This window comes from Periophthalmus magnuspinnatus, chromosome 6 (assembly GCF_009829125.3).
Source record: "Periophthalmus magnuspinnatus isolate fPerMag1 chromosome 6, fPerMag1.2.pri, whole genome shotgun sequence".
NCBI classification, from domain to species: domain Eukaryota; kingdom Metazoa; phylum Chordata; class Actinopteri; order Gobiiformes; family Gobiidae; genus Periophthalmus; species Periophthalmus magnuspinnatus.
Genome location: NC_047131.1, coordinates 17,401,162 through 17,419,352, shown reverse-complemented (window position 1 = coordinate 17,419,352; position 18,191 = coordinate 17,401,162). Strand labels below are relative to the sequence as shown.

General features: G+C 41.9%; 1 protein-coding gene across 1 annotated transcript; it reads left to right on the top strand.

Moving 5' to 3' along the window:
• Positions 1 to 2,332: 2,332 nt before the first annotated feature.
• Positions 2,333 to 17,886, top strand: LOC117372203 (cytochrome P450 2B1-like). Its single transcript, XM_033967968.2, has 11 exons — positions 2,333 to 2,532; positions 4,005 to 4,167; positions 7,734 to 7,886; positions 8,782 to 8,942; positions 9,041 to 9,109; positions 9,181 to 9,285; positions 13,588 to 13,726; positions 13,798 to 13,883; positions 14,720 to 14,821; positions 14,971 to 15,112; positions 16,989 to 17,886. Exons 1-11 carry the CDS (start codon positions 2,371 to 2,373, stop codon positions 17,174 to 17,176), a joined length of 1,470 nt encoding a protein of 489 aa, XP_033823859.1. The 5' UTR covers positions 2,333 to 2,370; the 3' UTR covers positions 17,177 to 17,886.
• Positions 17,887 to 18,191: the final 305 nt, after the last annotated feature.

The following is an 18,191-nucleotide window of genomic DNA, read 5'->3' as shown; positions in this document are numbered from 1 at the left end:
GCAGCTCACCTTTAGGAGTAGCCCGGTGGTCCAGAGTGGGATGTATTCAGGAAATGACCCAAAAGACATAGTGTAATGCTATTTATTACAAATATAGAGTATAGGCCAATTGCATACAGAGTTTGGGTGTTCTCTGAACCAATGTGAGAAAGACCCCGAACAAAGAAACTCACTTACATTTAAAATCTAGAACTATAGGGCAGCCCTTGACACGTCTTGTTTCTACATACGGGCCAGAACATCCAGACTGGCCAACAGTCTGTATCCACAGGCTGTGAGGCTCCTGAACTCTGCCCCCCTCTCATGGACAAAAAACCATATTCAACTCTTAATAACACTGAACTGGTTACGCGGTTACGCTGTTGCTTTTTTGTCATGATTCTCAGGTCTCTGTCTGAATGTCCCTGTTTGTGCACATTACTTGACACGCCCTCATCATGCTGCTGTAACAACTGTCTTATGTTGTACTGAGGCCACACTGGGTCAATGTTTACACTTGGGTTTAAGGGGTATCTATTATTTATGGGCTTGCACTTTATGGGATGCTCCAAACGCAATTTTGTTGTTCTTCTGTGACAGTGACTATAAATAAATAAATACCAATACCAAATACATGCTTTAAGTACAAAGGCTTAATTACAGGCTATTGCCCACATACTTCTCATTGTAAGAAACATGACCCTGTGACCTTTGTCCCCTCTGTTTCTTGACCCTCTGTGAAATGTCTGGATATATAAACTGAATTGGACTGAAGAATATTGGGTTGAGGTTTTAAATGGTCAAATTCAGTTTTACACTTTTTGATTGGTCACGTCAAAAGTGCAATCTAAAATCCAGTTGTGTTAAATACTTTGAGGAGTATTTTTCATCCATACTTTTACTTTTACTGATGTACAATTTTGGCAGGAGTACTTGTATTTGAATATGAATATGTGTAACTGTACTTACTTACGTACAAATATTCAGTACTCTTTCCACCTCTGACACTAGGTCAAACAAGTATAGACATGTATGCATGGTTGTCATTCATTATCTACATAGAACCTGTGTTTGTGCGATGTAATTTGAGATAGAGATAGATTTGTGATATAAAGGGAAGTTGAATGTGTTGTGCAATATCTCCAAATCTGGCAAGCCGAGGCTTTTGGGCTTCAGTTGGACTTTGATAGTGCTTTGACCAAATACATCGACATTCCCTATTTCATATTCATTTTCAAGTCCACTATTACTGGAGGCAGCCAAAGATACCACAAATTTGTACCTCAACCTTAGCAGACTCATGTTTTTGTTTGCTCTCTGCTTCCACCATGTTTGTGTTTGTGTTGCTCCTGTGGATATGTCTCTGCTTGTTGTTAATTAATTTCTCGACACCACAAAAACTTCCAGTGGTGCTGTGGGAGGACAGAGGTGATGTAAGGGGGAGGAGGGGGTTCTGGTGATACTGGCAGTTGAAGTTTATGGGAGGTTCTAAGAATGAGACCAGAAAGGATAAAGTTGCATTAGTCAAGGTGGGAAGAGATGAGGCTGTTGACAAGGACAGGAGCCAAGTGGACTGTGAGGGAGAGGCAGACGGTTAATGTTGCGTAGATAGAAATAGGCAGACCAAGATATGTTATTAGCGACTGAAAAGCCGAGGATGACACCCAGACTCTTGACCTGAGGGGAGGGGGGCAGGAGTTGTCAATGGAAAGGGAGAAACTGTTAACTTTAGAAAGGGCAGATTTGGTGCCAACAAGAAGAACTTCAGTTTTAACACCATTTAATTTGAGAATTTTTGATGTGAACCAGTTTTTGATTACTGAAAGGCAGTTGAAGAAGAAGGAGGGTGGGAGTGTGGAGGTGGGTTTACTGGAAAGAAAGAGCTAGAGTAGGGTTTTATTTATGAAGCACTGAAAATGAAGTGCAATCTAAAATAAGTTGTGTTAAAATATGTAACTACTCTGAGTATTTTTCATGCATACTTTTACTTTTACTGAATTTTGTCAGAAGTACTTGTATTTGTATATGACCACATGGCACAGACAGCTCAGAAAAAAAGTTCTTGCATTTTTATATATGTAACTGTAAAATAAAAGCTTTGGTAATAAAAATACAACATAACTTTCATAGCAGACATTACATCCAAAATACTATCTCTTAAGTGGGATACTTGAGTGCATGTAAACACATTCTTTAACAGAGCTTATTGTTATAGTCTGAATGTAATATAATGGAAAATGTTATGTGTTATGCAGTTAACTCCACATATGGCAAACCCTGTTACTGAAACACATTATTCATTCCCTATCACTGGAGGCGGGGCTAAAGAAACCACTGTATTTTACCCAAACCTCAGCTTACCCCTGTCCTTATTTGCTCTCTGCTCTCACCATGTTTGTGTCTGTGTTGCTCCTGTGGATATGTCTCTGCTTCTTGTTCGTTCAGTTCAGGTCACGACGGCCCAAAAACTTCCCTCCTGGACCCTTTGCTCTGCCATTTTTAGGGAATGCACTGAACTTAAGCCTTGACAACCCTCTGAAGTACTTTGAGTCGGTAGGTGTGCTATTCAAAACTACATTGTTATGTTTGTACTGTGGGCAGGCTCATCACAATGGGGCGAGAAAAGTAGTCTGCTAAGGACCTTCTGTTCATGCTGAAGAAGGGTCCTTACACATGAGAATCATCTAATGTTTTAATAAACAGTAATATTAATGCATATCTCTTAAGAAAAAAAGAAAGTATGAACAAATCTAAAAGAATCTAAGATTATTTTTTCAGCATCAATAATGCACAAAGTACCATGAGTGGAATTTTCCCAAAAATGCCTGCACGAGTGTTAGGTTTCCAAACAGTGGTCATTGCAGACTCCAGCCTAATCTTATATACTTGAAGGCAAAAAAAAGATGATGTAACATTCGAAATATGCGCTGACTGGTCTATTGAACTGAATCCTCAAGGAGTCTGGACCTTGTTGACACTCAAAGGGAATAATATCAATTTAATTTTGCACATAAGAGGAGTGGTAAAGCTTTTGACAGGTAAATCCTTGTTTAAGCAGTTAATACAGTATTCTTTCCGTAAAAAAACACAATATTACCTGATGCTATACGGTCATTTACAAGAGACTCAAATCTCTACCCAGAGGATTCTACCCCGCAGACCTCTACCAGAATGCACTTCTACCGACATGTCCTCACCTTTTATTTAATCTACTCTTTATAAGTGATTTAATTATACTTTTTTATCAGTTGCCATAGTTTGCTATTAAAGGTTATTGAAAATAAATCTAACTTTAATCCTCAATACATTTCTAAAAATTTCCTAATTTGAAAATAACTACTTTGTCTCTGCTCTGCTTGACCAGGGAAATGTCACAAAACTAAAACATATATTCAACTTGGAAACAGCAGCAGCAAATCCCTCCTGCCATTTCAGCTTCAACATAGAGTTGAAACCAGAAGTTTAGAAATCAATTCAGACTAAATCTTTTGTGTTTTAGAACAATTAGGATTACCAAAATTATTTCTATTTGTTAAAAGCCAGAATAATGCCTTCAAATACATCCATAAGTGTGACTCTGATTAACACAAATGTTGTCAATAAATCAGAAGCTTCCAAAGACATGACATCATTATCTGGGTTTAAATGCATAGTAATGAAAAAGTAATGCAATAGTAAGTAATGAAAAAAAAAAAAAAAAAAAATATATATATATATATATATATATATATATATATATATATATATATATATATATATATATATATATATATATATATATATATATATATATATATATATATATATATATATATATATATATATATATATATATAAATGCTCTCATTATTTTGGTATTTGGCAAAAATAATTTTGGTAATCCTAATTGGCCTGAAACAGGAAGAGTTTAGTCTGATTTCTTTCAAACAGTGAGAGAAAAAGTTCTTGGGGGGCCTTAGTATTTTATGTGAGATTGCTTATAAATGAGATCGTCCATGTTTGTGTGCTTTTCTGTTTGTTTCCAGTTGAGGATGACTTATGGGAACATCTACAGTCTGTACATAGGGCCCAGAGCTGCTGTGGTGGTGAGCGGGACCCAGGCTCTGAAGGAGGCTCTGGTTAACAAGGCTGTGGACTTTGCTGGACGACCTCAGGACACATACATCAATGCTGTTGTAGAAGAAAAAGGTTACTTTTTTTAAATTAATAATACAACATAATAAACAACAAAGCATAATAAGGCAAATACAAGCCAAAACCTGACTTAAAAAATGGGTGTGAACTAGAGTGCGTTCAAGGCTCAATCAAAGTGCATACTATGCAAACCAGCCACAGAGCTCAGTACTAGTCTGCTCACTTGTTGCATTAAAATTTAGGTAAGAGTGCCACGTAAAAGCTAATCAGATAAGTTACTCAGAGTAATACAATAATCAAAGGGTTTCCTAAAAAGATTTATAAATGAATAAAACAGGGTTTTCAAAATCAGTTAAATAATGTTTTTGAAACTCTTTTTATTTAGCAAATAATGAAATTAAAGCTTGTTCATTTAATGTCACACTTCATACTAATAGGCTTGTAGGTCACACAATCAAGCTGCATGCTACAGGGGTTCTAAGGGCAGACCCAATAGCCCGACCAAACATCCAGCTTGTGTTGTCACTATTGCGATTCATGAAAGCCATGCAAGCCCACTGCACTGTCCCGTGGAAAACCACCGAGCCTGAGCGACTGATGGTGATACCAGCAAAGAAAGGCATGACCCAGACCCACTCTGAAGATGAAAAGGAGTGGACAACACAATGAGGCCCTGCCTGGCAATAAAATATCAGTTAACGAAATAGTCTGACTTCCATGAGTAGGCCTATGTGCAGAGTCTACACAAGGCATCACACATAAAATGCAGCAATGGCTCCAATGCTGCCTCCACACAGTTAGTAGGAGCATGTGGAGCCTGCGAGTATCTGTGTGAGAGATGTGCTGATGTGCTCCGATGGGATCGTGGGTCAGAGTGCATAGTGCAGAGCAGAGGCAGCCATGAAGGACAGAGCAATTATTGTGACTTCCCTTGGTTGAATGGAAAGAATTTGGAGCAACACAACACCTCCACCAGCATCACACTGCGGCATGTGGTTATACAATTATAATTAAATAGAATACTCAAGGCCACTGGACCGGAGCTGAACCACGTGCAGTCTGAGCCCAGGGTGACACACAGTCAATCACAGCCACGTTTCTACTGTTGTTCTGGGACATTCATCTTAACCTCAGTCCTTTTGATTATCAATCTCATGTAGCCGCACCACAGTCAGCTGTCAATCTACACTAATGTCTCCTGCATGGTACTATGAGGTAACACACTGACAAACTGCACTGTTCATAAAAACACAACACATGGGAAAACTTTAACAGCTGGCCTTCATGCTAAGGCAGTAGCCATAGTCACTTCACTCAAACTGCAACAAATTAAACCGTTTCAATCTGTGAACCAGGCAAGCGGAACTATGGAACCCAAAACCTAAGCCAAAAGGCATTTTTGGAAGACATTTAAACATCCACAGCATTGGATTAAAGACTGGGCAGGTTGAACATTTGTTAATGGACTCTTTGCCCCTCAGATACTTGGTTAAGTTCCAATACTCCTCTATCTATTGCTACGCCGGGTTATACAGTGTACAGACGAACAGTTGGACTTTGATAATTATAACCTGGAATTTGTGGGAATATCACTTACTTTCTCTCGTGAAATTACATTCTATGTATTAGTAATGTATCAACCCACAAATGCTACTAATGGGTTTTTGTCTCTTTGGGTAAAATACTGAAAAGATTTAAAGGAACGGAAGTATACTATACATACTACTAGGTGACTTCAATTTAAACTGGTTTGAAAAGTCATGTAGGAACTATGATAGAAATTTAAGTATAGTCATGTTGTGTATTTAAAAAGCATTTGATCTGTGACAGTCTGCCAGACCCAGACGAGACATTAACATGTGTGAAGGCTCTGTCTCCATCCCACAGGAAACTCACTGTTGATCTACCTGTCTAAGTGTAAAAGTTCATTCTCATATGGGTGTGAAACAAAAGTCACTCTGCTTTGAAATGTATGTAGCATTGTCATTCTGGTATAAAATAGTCAGAGCTAAGATGCTCAGGGTGGTTGGGTGGTTGGTTGGTTGGTTGAGACTTGGACTTAGAGGGAGAGGGGAAATGGGGGAGAGGCCGGGAGGCTACCAGTCTGTGGCCAGGGCAGGCCTGGGCCCTGTCCCGTCTGTATCTGCTGTAACAAACAATAAACCTTTTTTCCTGTATTGCAAAACTCACCGAGCTTCATAAATGGATTACTTTTCATCTACAGCTGTAATTTTTCCACAACAGAACAAACTAGGAAATAGCATTTCAAATGACACAAATGTTGAAAAAGCCTCCACGCAGAACCAAATCCTCATAAACTTTAATAGATCTAATATTTACAAATACAGATGAAACCAGATGTTTATGAAAAAATATGAAAAATATGAAGAAAAAAAAAACATATGAAAAAAAGGCATGCTTTTTTTTTTAGATGAACGTGCTTTGGTCTGAAATGTACATATCAACCCAAGAAAAAAAACAAAAGACCTTTGTGAAGATGCTGGCTAAAGTTGGTAAGAGTGTGTTACTCTTACCAGCATGGGCTGAAAGGCCTTTCTGGCAGGAAGAAGCCATTACTCCAAAAGAAATATAAAAAAGCCAGATTAAGGTTTGCAAATTCACACAGGGAGCACTGTTACATTTGGAGGAAAAAGGGGGAAGCTTGCAAGCCTGAGAACACAAAGGCACTTTTTGGTCCACTAAATGCTATGATAAACAAATCTATCTATGAAGGTGTGGTTCCTGGAGCCCTAAAACCTGCCATAGTCACCCTTATTTTTAAATTGGGTGAAAAACAAAATGTAAGGCAATTATCCTCTATAAGGATCGTCTCAGTTGCCTCAAAAGTGTGTACATCCAAAACTGGATTAGGTCCTATCTGAATGATTGGCATCAGTGTGTTCGGGTGAACAAGCATCTTCTTTCCAAAAGTAATGTAGATTTGTGAGGAAAAAACACTATTTGGCAATGTGTAAACACTGGGTTTTTGCCAAGGTTTTGAGGCCTTAAAAAATGATAAATCTCAAACCAAGTAAATATTCATGTAAATGAGGTCCTATGAGATATATATTTCATAAAGTTGTCAGTCTGGCATTTGAATGAAGTAGGTATGAAAGGCCAAAGAGAGAAATGTAAGCAGGATTCACTACCTCCAACTGGAATGAATGGGAAAAAGGACTTCAACATCACTTTTTGCTCTCATTCAACCTCACATATGACTGAGTTGTAAGATTTTTATTTTTGGTAAGTAATTTGACAAATATCACTCGGATTTTGACCAAATGTGTTTGTTTAGTACAAGTGGACATTAAATGACAGACTTCTCTGGTGACAAAGTTGCTTTTGAGGTCATAAATTACTCCAGGACAACACAAGGGTTAATTGAGAAGTAGTACTTCTTTTTGGAGCACTACTTTGTACCTATACTTGAGTAATATTATTATTTACTATTACTTTCACTTGAGTACAATTATTGGCTACTCTACCCACCTCTGAAAAAATTGCATGTGAATACTGTTGATGAGCTAGGAACAAGTTACTTAGATTTAAGTACCTACTTATTATTTTCACTGTTTGAAAATTGGTAAGAATAAACATGAATTATGTGCAATTGTGTGCAGGTGTAATTCTAGCTGATTATGGTACAAAATGGAAAGAGCATCGTCGCTTTGCTTTGACAACCATGAGAAACTTTGGTTTGGGCAAACAGTCGATGGAGCAGAGGATTCTGGGAGAACTACAGCACACCATCAATAAACTGGAGAAAAACACAGGTGTGTTAATAATTCCCGTGTTAATAAAGAGTCTTGGGACTCATTATTGGACTGAGATTCATGCTGTGTTCCAGTTATCCACAGAGGTTAGACCTTGGAGAGTTTCTGTATTATTGTTGTCAAGCCAATAAATACAATGTACAGTGTTGTCACAGTTAGTGTGATTCATGTATTAAATTGGACTATTCTGACTATTTTTTCTGGGTAGAAAATAACACAAACTATCAATATTACTGTTGCTAGATTTATTTTTAGATTAAAGAGTCCTTCCATCCATTCATTTTCTTCCGCTTATCCAGGGCCAGGTCATGTAGGCAGCAGTCTAAGCAGAGACTCCCAGACATTCTTCCAGCTCCTCTGAGGCATTCCTAAGAAAGCTGAGAAACATAGTCCCTCCAGTGAGTCTCGGGTCTTCTGTGGGGCCTCCTTTTGGTGGGACGTGTCACCAGGAGGAGGCCTCACTTCTCCAGGAAGGAGTTCAGGAGGAATCAGATGCCCTGGACTAGTTCTATACTCTCTCTACTCTTTGAATGGGAGTTTGCCAAATGTCCAAATGTGATTTGTGGATCTGGAAAAGGCATTCAACCATGTCACCTCATGGTGCCCTTTGGGGGTGCTCTGAGAGTATGGGGTCTGGGGCCCTCTCTTACTTGAGCAGGAGCTGTGCTGGCATTGCCGGCAATAAGTCAGACCTGTTCCCAGTGCCTGTTGGAGTCCATTTGCTGTTGTAATGTCGTCGCTGTGTCAGACTGTTGTGGTAAAGATGACGAAAGAGTGTCCCCGTTAAAATGTTCAAGTTGGAAAATTTAACTTTTCGAATTGGAACGCGACATTGAATCATTTTACAGTGTTTCCTAAAACTGTTCTAGTCATCTGTCTATTTTTTGTCATTTAGGTAAAAGCCTGAGTGCTCAAGTCATGTTTCACAACATCGCCTCCAACGTGATCTGCCTTGTTCTGTTTGCAAAACGATTTGAATATGATGATGAGTTTATAGTAAAATATGTGGAAAATTTCACTGAGATTAACAAGATGATTAATGGACCTTGGTCTTTTGTGAGTGTCATTTTTATTGTCAATTTATTTTGTTTTCATTGAAATGCATAAGTCCAGTATTGTAATAATCATTGGGGTTTTTTTTGTTTTTTTTGCAGCTGTATGACTGTTTTCCCTGCATCCGTCGCTTTCCATTACCATTTAACAAAGCTTTTAAGAGAATACAGGTAGTACCTAAATATGATTGGAAAGTTTTTTTTTATTGTGGTCATTTTTTTTTCTTGTTCTTGTGTCTCAGACACTGAAAAGAATGACTTCCTCTATAATAAATGAACACATGAAGACCAGAGTTCCAGGACAACCTCAGGATTTTGTTGAGTGCTATCTGGATGAAATGGACAAGGTGAATACTTTGCACTGTACTTTGAAAATAAGCAATTTAAATTATTTCTAATATCCATCCATCCATTTTCTTCTGCTTATCCGGAGCTGGGTCGCGGGGGCAGCAGTCTAAGCAGGGACTCCCAAACTTCCTTCACCCCAGACACGTCCTCCAGCTCCTCCGGTGGGATCCCAAGGCGTTCCCAGGCCAGCCGAGAGACATAGAACCTCCAGCGTGTCCTGGGTCTTCCCTGGGGCCTCCTCCCAGTGGGACATGCCCAGAACACCTCCCTAGGGAGGCATCCAGGAGGCATCCTGAGCAGATGCCCGAGCCACCTCAGCTGGCTCCTCTCAATGTGTAGGAGCAGCGGCTCTACTCCAAGCTCCTCCCGTGTGACTGAGCTCCTCACCCTATCCCTAAGGGTGCGCCCGGCCACTCTGCGGAGGAAACCCATTTCGGCTGCTTGTATCCGCGACCTTGTCCTTTCGGTCATTACCCAGAGCTCATGACCATAGGTGAGGGTAGGAACGTAGATTGACCGGTAAATCGAGAGCTTTGCCTTCCGGCTCAGCTCCTTCTTCACCACAACAGACCGATACAGCGACCGCATCACTGCAGACGCTGCACTGATCCGCCTGTCAATCTCACGCTCCATCCTTCCCTCACTCGTGAACAAGACCCCGAAATAGTTGAACTCCTCCACTTGGGGCAGAGACTCACCACCCATCCGGAGAGGGCAAACCACCTTTTTCCGGTCGAGAACCATGGCCTCGGATTTGGAGGAGCTGATTCTCATCCCAGCCACTTCACACTCGGCTGCAAACCGCCCTAATGCCTGCTGCAGGTCCTGGCTCGATGAAGCCATCAGGACAACATCATCCGCAAACAGCAGAGATGAAATCCTGTGGTTCCCAAACCAGACCCCCTCCGGCCCCAGGCTGCGCCTAGAAATTCTGTCCATAAATATAATGAACAGAACCGATAACAAAGGGCAGCCCTGGTGGAGTCCAACATGCACCGGGAACAAGTCTGACTTACTGCCGGCAATGCAAACGCAGCTCCTGCTCCGGTCATACAGGGACCGGACAGCCCTTGGGGCCCCGGACCCCATACTCCCGGAGCACCCCCCAAAGGACACCACGAGGGACACGGTCGAATGCCTTCTCCAAATCCACAAAACACATGTGGACCGGTTGGGCATACTCCCATGAACCGTCGAGGACCCGATGGAGAGTATAAAGCTGGTCCAGTGTTCCACGACCGGGATGAAAACCACACTGCTCCTCCTGAATCCGAGGTTCGATTATCGGTCGGATTCTCCTCTCCAGTACCCTGGAGTAGACCTTACCGGGAAGGCTGAGGAGTGTGATTCCCCTGTAATTGGAACACACCCTCCGGTCCCCCTTCTTATACAGAGGGACCACCACCCCGGTCTACCATTCCAGTGGTACTGTCCCCGACCGGCACGTGATGTTGCAGAGACGTGTCAGCCAAGACAGTCCCACAACATCCAGAGACTTGAGGTGCTCAGGACGGATCTCGTCCACCCCCGGAGCCTTGCCACCGAGGAGCTTGCTAACCACCTCAGTGACTTCAGCCAGGGTGATGGACGAGTCCGCCTCCGGGTCCCCAGTCTCTGCTTCCTCCTCGGAAGACATGACGGGGGAATTGAGGAGATCCTCAAAGTATTCCTTCCACCGCCCGACAACATCCCCAGTCGAGGTCAGCAGCTCTCCACCCGCACTGTAAACAGTGTTGGTGAAGCACTGCTTCCCCCTCCTGAGGCGTCCTCTCATTCACCGGAGTGAACCCCAACACGAAGCGGCTGAGCTGTGGGGCAATGAGCAAGCCCACACCAGCTCCCCGCCGCTCCCCGCGGGCAATGCCAGAGAAATGGAGAGTCCAGCCCCTCTCAAGAAAGAAAGAAGAAACTGTGCGTGGAGGCGAGGCCGACTATATCTAGTCGGTAACGTTCAACCTCCCGCACAAGCTCTGGCTCCTTCCCCCCCAGCGGGGTTGACATTCCATGTCCCCAGAGCCAGTCTCCATGTCCAGAGATCCGGTCGTCGAGGCCCCCACCTTCGACTGCCGCCCAGATCTTCATGCACCAGCCCCTTACAGATCCTCTTGCGGGTGGTGGGTCCACATGAGGACGGCCCCACGTCACTCCTTCGGGCTGAGCCCAGTCGGGCCCCGTAGGGAAAGGCCCGGCCACCAGGCGCTCGCTGTCGAGCACCCACCCCAGGCCTGGCTCCAGGTTGGGGCCCCGGTAATGCCGGTCCGGGCGACATAGCTTGCCTTGATTTATCTCTTGTCATAAATGGCTGCTGAACCGCTCGTCGTCTGACCCGTCCCCCTGGACCTGTTTGCCATGGGTGACCCTACCAGGGGCATGAAGCCCCCGACAACATAGCTCCCAGGATCATTCGGGCACTCAAACCCCTCCACCACGTTAAGGTGGCGGTTCAGGGAGGGGTTTATTCCTAATAATTATTATTATTTCTAATAACAAATGTAAAATGTAATTGTAATGTAACATTCAGTAATGTGTGGCTGGTCATTTTCAGTAGCATTGTCAATACTGCGATCTAGTTACTTAATGATTCTCTTATTGATTCCTAATTAATAATAATTAAAAAAAACAACTTATATCTAATTTATAGCCTATTTTATTGTTTAAATTAAAGCCTAACAAAGTAGACAAACATAGCATTTGAAGCCCTGTTTCAAAGAGGTAGGTTTTGGAAATTTCTCAATATAGATGACACACTTTTTCCAAGCCACACACAGGGATCAAACAGTTAGGCCTACCAGTGAGAATTTTTCAGTTCAATTTCTCCCACCCTGCTGTGTTCTCAAGTACCAGTTCTTGATTCCCATCCCTAGTCTTTTTTGATGAAGAATGGTACTTGTACAGACAGGAGGAATAATGTCCTTCGTGGTTTCCTCAGACCCTTACACATTTGTGCTCAGAGTCTGCTCTGCACAGGGTCCAGGTGTGAAGATGACCATTTTAGTGTTTTATTGAAAATGCAAATGGGGATCACTGAGAGAAAGCAGAGGATCTTCTAGAGAACATGAAGCTCTCAAGTGCCCCGGTGGTGTGGTCAGACACACTCGTGCCACTGGTGAGCTGGAGGTCATTTTGTAAAGCTCTGCCATGCTCTCCTCGTATACCTGCATGTCTCCTGTAAGCTCCTTCAGGATCTGGAGGAGCTTACAGGATGACTGGAATACAATATTGAACCATTTTACAGTGTTTATAAATTCAAACACTGAATGACAAAACTGAAAAGCTCTAAAAATCTATATTTATTTTATTTATTGAGTTTATTTGAATGAGGGCAATGCACGTTAATAAACATTTCTGTAAATGGTCCAGTATTAGTTCTACAGCTAGTTTCCAACCGTAGTCCCCAAGCAAGGTGTAAAATGCAAGGATCCGCATGTAAACATTCCTGCTCTCTCGCTCGTTCCTGCTCCTAACCCTGCGCTCCAGCTCCGGTACAGTCCATCCCTTGTCTTCGCCTCCTGTCCTGTCTTGGTCTCCGGCTTGCTTCCCATCTCCTGCCCTGGCTTCCGCTCTCTGGATTACTCCTGCTCGGCCCTCCCTGGTCTCGTCTACGGTCCTGTCTTGCTCCGGCTTGCTTCCCGTCACTTTAGTCAACAACAATGACACAGGACAATAGAGTCCTGCACAGTGCCACAGGCAACAGGCAGCACAAAAGCAGCACAAAAATACATTATTAATTATGATCACAGAGTTGATTCTGAAACTCCCACTGAGAAAGCAGATTGGCTGAAGGCATTTTTTTAAGGGGATGACTAAACTATTTGAAGTAGCAGATCTGGTGTGTCTGCTACTCTGTTTAAAGAAAAGTGGTGGTGGAGCCAGAACATGTAGGATTTAAAAAAAAAAGATTTGGTCCTGAAATTTTAAAAGTTTTTATTTAACAAAAATACTGTAATGATAATGGATAAACGGTTTCATCTCCAGAACTTTTAGAGCCTGTTTGTCGCTAGTTATTATGGACAGCATGTAAATCATGAATAGAATGTGTCCGAGTACTGACCCTTGTGGCACACCGTAGCTAATTTTGGTGTACGGTGAGGTTTGTTTGTGTTTAACCAACTTATTCTCCCAGGCATCTGTCGCATCTGACATTTATTTGTTCTTTGTCATGTCAGTAGCCATTCCATTGGTGCATGTAAAAACATATGTGATAAGTGGTAAATAAATATATTAAGAGACCAATCTTTTTAACTGAGTTTTTTCATTCTTTTTCTTTTTTTTTCTTTTTTTCTTTTTTTTTTTTTTTACAGAGAGCCAATGAGGGCACATCATTTTCTTCAGAAGAACTGTTGATGACTCTTCTCAATCTACATTCTGCAGGCACCGACACCACATCAAATACACTGCTCACTGGATTCCTCTACCTCATGACCAAGCCTCACATTCAAGGTAAAATCATGTACTGTTATGTTTTAGGTTTAATAGTGGTAGTGTTAATGTTGTTTTTGTCATCTACCCAGAGCGATGCCAGCAGGAGATAGACCGAGTGCTGGAGGGAAAAGACAGTGTCACTTTTGAAGACAGACACAACATGCCTTATGTCCAGGTATTAAATAGATATTTTTATGTTTAATTCATTTTTAAAATTTTCTTTCTTTATTATATGAAGAATAGCAATTGAAATGCAGACTTCAACGAACATATTACACCGATGCTCCCTTCACTACATTACTTTATACTTTTTTTGTTAATTTACATGAATCAGTTTTTGTTCCTTTACTAAGCAGTAACCTCTAACTCACATTCACTCACACAAACATTCTGTGAGTTCTCTGTTGAAGTTGTTGTGCAAAAATTACACTTTTAGATGTTTCTAATCAATTTGCAAAGCCCGGTGAGTTCTGAAATGTGGAAAAAGGTTTATTCTTTGTTACAGCAGATACAGACAGGACAGGGCCCAGGCCTGCCCTGGCCAAAGACTGGTAGCCTCCTGGCACCCGAGTCTCTCCTCCTCCTCCGTTTCCCCGTCCTCCTACTCTTCCCTACTTTGTTCCCCAGTCTAAGTTCCCTAGTCTTCCCTACTGTGTTCCCCGAGCATCTGAGTTCAGCGTATTCATACCAGAATGACAAAGCTACATACATTTCAAAGCAGTGACTTTTGTTTCACACCCATGAGATAATGAACTTTTAAATTTTGACAGGTAGAACAACAGAGTTTTCTGTGGGATGGTGGCAGAGCCTTTACACATGTTAATGTCAGGTCACTGTCAGATCAAATGCTTTTAAAGAGATGACATATACTTAAATTTCCATCACAAGGTCATGTATTGTATTGTCGTAACTTTACATTATAGGTTAAAGTTTGTTTTATATAGTCCTGTGCAGCTGAGAGAGATTTTATCAACAGTCCTTTTTCTCCATCCATTCCTGTTGCTCCATCAGGCTGTGGTACATGAGAGTCAGCGAGTGGCCGACACTGTCCCTCTGAGTGTTTTTCATGCGACCACCAAAGACACAGAGCTGATGGGGTACTCCATTCCTAAAGTAAGTAGGATTATTAAGTTAATTGCATCAGTGGGACATTTTGGTCCCACCCCATCTCAGTTTTTTAGTGTAGGTTAAGCCCACATTGAAGATTAATGTCTATAAAACTAAGTGTATAGCAGTGTAAAATGCCTCTGTTATGTTCCTAGGGCACTATTGTCATCCCCAACCTGTCGTCAGCACTCAGTGAGGAGGGACAGTGGAAGTTTCCTCTTGAATTCAACCCTGAAAACTTTCTCAACGACAAGGGGGAGTTTGTCAAACCAGACGCCTTCCTGCCCTTTTCTGCTGGTAGGGCCTAATGAGCACACCATTTTATAGCGATATCTGAATGCCCAGTGGCTCAAAATTTCACACAGTGCATCTTCAAGCCACAGTATGTACCATTTTGTGCCAGAAACATTACTCCGGCTTGCATCTTCGCAAACCGAGTATGGTGTAAAATCTCCAAATATGGTTTTGACTTTCTATTTCTCTGGGATCATGCAGTTGACTTTCCACCTCCAGAAAGTTACAAACTCTCACTTTAGTACACTATATACTGTTATAATCACATTCAGGTGCATTATACGTCATGGAGTGTGGCACATTAGGGCAGTGGGAACTGTGTTCACATTGCCTGCGGTAAGTCAGACCTGTTCCCAGCGCATGTTGTCACCGCTTCTGTTCATTATATTTCATTATATTTATGGACAGAATTTCTAGACGCAGCCAGGGGCCGGAGGGGGTTTGGTTTGGGAACCACAGGATTTCATCGTTGCTGTTTGTAGATGATGTTGTCCTGATGGCTTCTTCGAGCCAGGACCTGCAACAGGCACTGGGGCGGTTTGCAGCCGAGTGTGAAGCGGCTGGGATGAGAATCAGCTCCTCCAAATTCGAGGCCATGGTTCTCGACCGGAAAAAGGTGGTTTGCCCTCTCCGGGTGGGTGGAGTGCCCTTGCCTCAAGTGTGAGGAGTTCAAATATCTCAGGGTCTTGTTCACAAGTGAGGGAAGGATGGAGTGTGAGATTGAAAGGCGGATCGGTGCAGTGTCTGCAGTGATGCGGTCGCTGTATTGGTCTGTTGTGGTAAAGAAGGAGCTGAGTCGAAAGGCAAAGCTCTCGATTTACCGGTCAATCTCCGTTCCTACCCTCACCTATGGTCATGAGCTCTGGGTAATGACAGAAAGATACAAGCGGCCGAAATTGGTTTCTTCCGCAGGGTGGCTGGGTGCTCCCTTAGAGATAGGGTGAGGAGCTCAGTCACACAGCAGAAGCTCAGAGTAGAGCCGCTGCTCCTCCACATCGAGAGGAGCCAGCTGAGATGACTAAAGCATCTAACCCCCCCCCCCCCCCCCCCCCCGACCTGGCCCCAAATAAGTGGAAGAAAATGGATGGATGGATGGATGTTGAAACATAGCTTTAACGTTCTATTTCTATATTTCAGTTTTAGACCCTCCTTGCTGAGAAGGAGGGTCTAAGGACAGGGAATGTTCTGGGACAGTGATCCATTTGCTTGTTTTCTGTTGTTTAATTTGCTTGTCTGTTTCTCTTTCATTGTTGATTTTCGAACTTTCTGTTGGTTAAATCAATTCTTATGTTCAGCCCTAAAAGGCAACTGCTGTCGTGATTTTGGGCTTTACAAAAATAAATTGAACTAAATTGAGTTTTATTGGCATAGAGCTTGTGTTCTACCTGCAGTTGTCTCTGGTACATGAAGCAATCTCCCAAGCAATGTCCCATATTATCTCTCTCCCTTGGCCCTTTCACTCTTTCAGGACATTCTCTGCAGATTTAATTCACATGCCTTATACGGCACACAACATATTATGCCACTTTATTCACATGGGAGTTCAACATTTTATCTTAAGAGAAAAAGAAAAATATATGGTGGCATAATGTGAGCAGCAGCAGAAGGACACAGTGTGGTTCTGGACCCTAGACCAAATCCCAACTCTGCACCACAGCAGAGAAATCTTGGTCAGGCTTGTGTTTCAGTCAGATTTTGGCAGAGAATCAAAACTAATTACAGGAAGTAGCACTGCCTCACCAAGCAACAAAGATCTAGTATTCAAACTACTGAAGTATTACTCTTTACATGCATACTTAGGCAGTGACATAGAAGGGAAAAAAATCCCACTGATATACAGACTTTATTGTACTGTTTTATATATTTTATTTTTCTCCAGGTCCTCGGGTGTGTCTGGGAGAAAGCCTGGCCCGTATGGAGCTCTTCCTCATCTTGGTGACTCTTCTGAGGAAGTTTAGGTTCATTTGGCCTGAGGACGCAGGAGAGCCTGACTATGAGCTGGTGTTTGGCATCACTGTGACCCCTAAACCGTACAACATGAAAGTGGAGCTGAGGGCCACACAGTGACAAATTTTGAAGTTGTTGAGATCAGCATAGGATAGAGGTGAGGGTGCACTTTTGAAAGTAGTAGGAACAATACCAGAGGTAAGAGAGGAATGAATGATGGCAGGAATTAAGGAGATGAGTGAGGAGAGGGAAGACTTACCAGATAAGTTGGAAGAGGATCAAGGTGGCAGGTAGAACATTTGGACTGGCGAATGGGGACACATTTCAGAGTGGTTCAGAAAGTTACAAACTAGAACTGTGTTTGTGTGTTTTTTTGTTTTTTTATCAGCCACAGCAATAGTGCAAAAAAAAGAAGACAAGACATTTTTTTCTGAGCTGTTGGTGCAAAAAAAAGAAAAAAAAGAAAAGAAAAGACAGGAAGAAAAGAGCTGTCGGTGCAAAAATAAATAAAATAAAAAGATAATTAAATGTAAAGGATTTTATATTTTATAACGTTTATTTTACTGTTTTATCAAAGTATATTTCAAAGTGTATTCTTATTGTGCAAACTGTAAGTTCTTCCTTCTTTCATGCAGAAATGCACCCATCCGTTTCCAGTGATGATAGGTGCGAGACACGCTTCTTAGAAATGATGCTTGTGTAACTGTAATGTAACCTCCCATTTGTATGTGTGCAAGTCAAATTCAATAAAAGGGAAGCTGAGGGAAGTGGCAATTTGGTAGTTTGGGACGAGCTGTAACAAGCGCCACTACCCCTCGCGAGGAAACCAGTCTCTGCCTTCTGTGTCGTATTCTCTTATCTAGATTAATAGATAGAGAAAGTATTGGCAAAGTGACAATTGATTATTAATAACTGTGTGATTTTCTGACATTAATTAATTAATTAATTTTTTTAGCTGTTGGTGCCACTTGGGGCTTCTGTAGATTTCAAACATAGTAAAAAAAACAAAAAACTGTTACATAAATTCACGGTAAAATACAAGCTTTGGTAATAAACACACAACATAACTTTCTTAGCAAACATTATATCCAAAATACTTAAGTGGGATACTTGAGTGCATGTAAATGCACTCTTT

What these genes read in the sequence shown, in the direction of transcription:
- LOC117372203 (XM_033967968.2), top strand. Translation starts at nt 2,371, where the DNA reads ATGTTTGTGTCTGTGTTGCTCCTGTGGATATGTCTCTGCTTCTTGTTC. An exon ending in TAAACTGGAGAAAAACACAG is followed by an intron (nt 7,887 to 8,781) that starts GTGTGTTAATAA and finishes TTTGTCATTTAG; the next exon opens with GTAAAAGCCTGAGTGCTCAA. An exon ending in AAGCTTTTAAGAGAATACAG is followed by an intron (nt 9,110 to 9,180) that starts GTAGTACCTAAA and finishes CTTGTGTCTCAG; the next exon opens with ACACTGAAAAGAATGACTTC.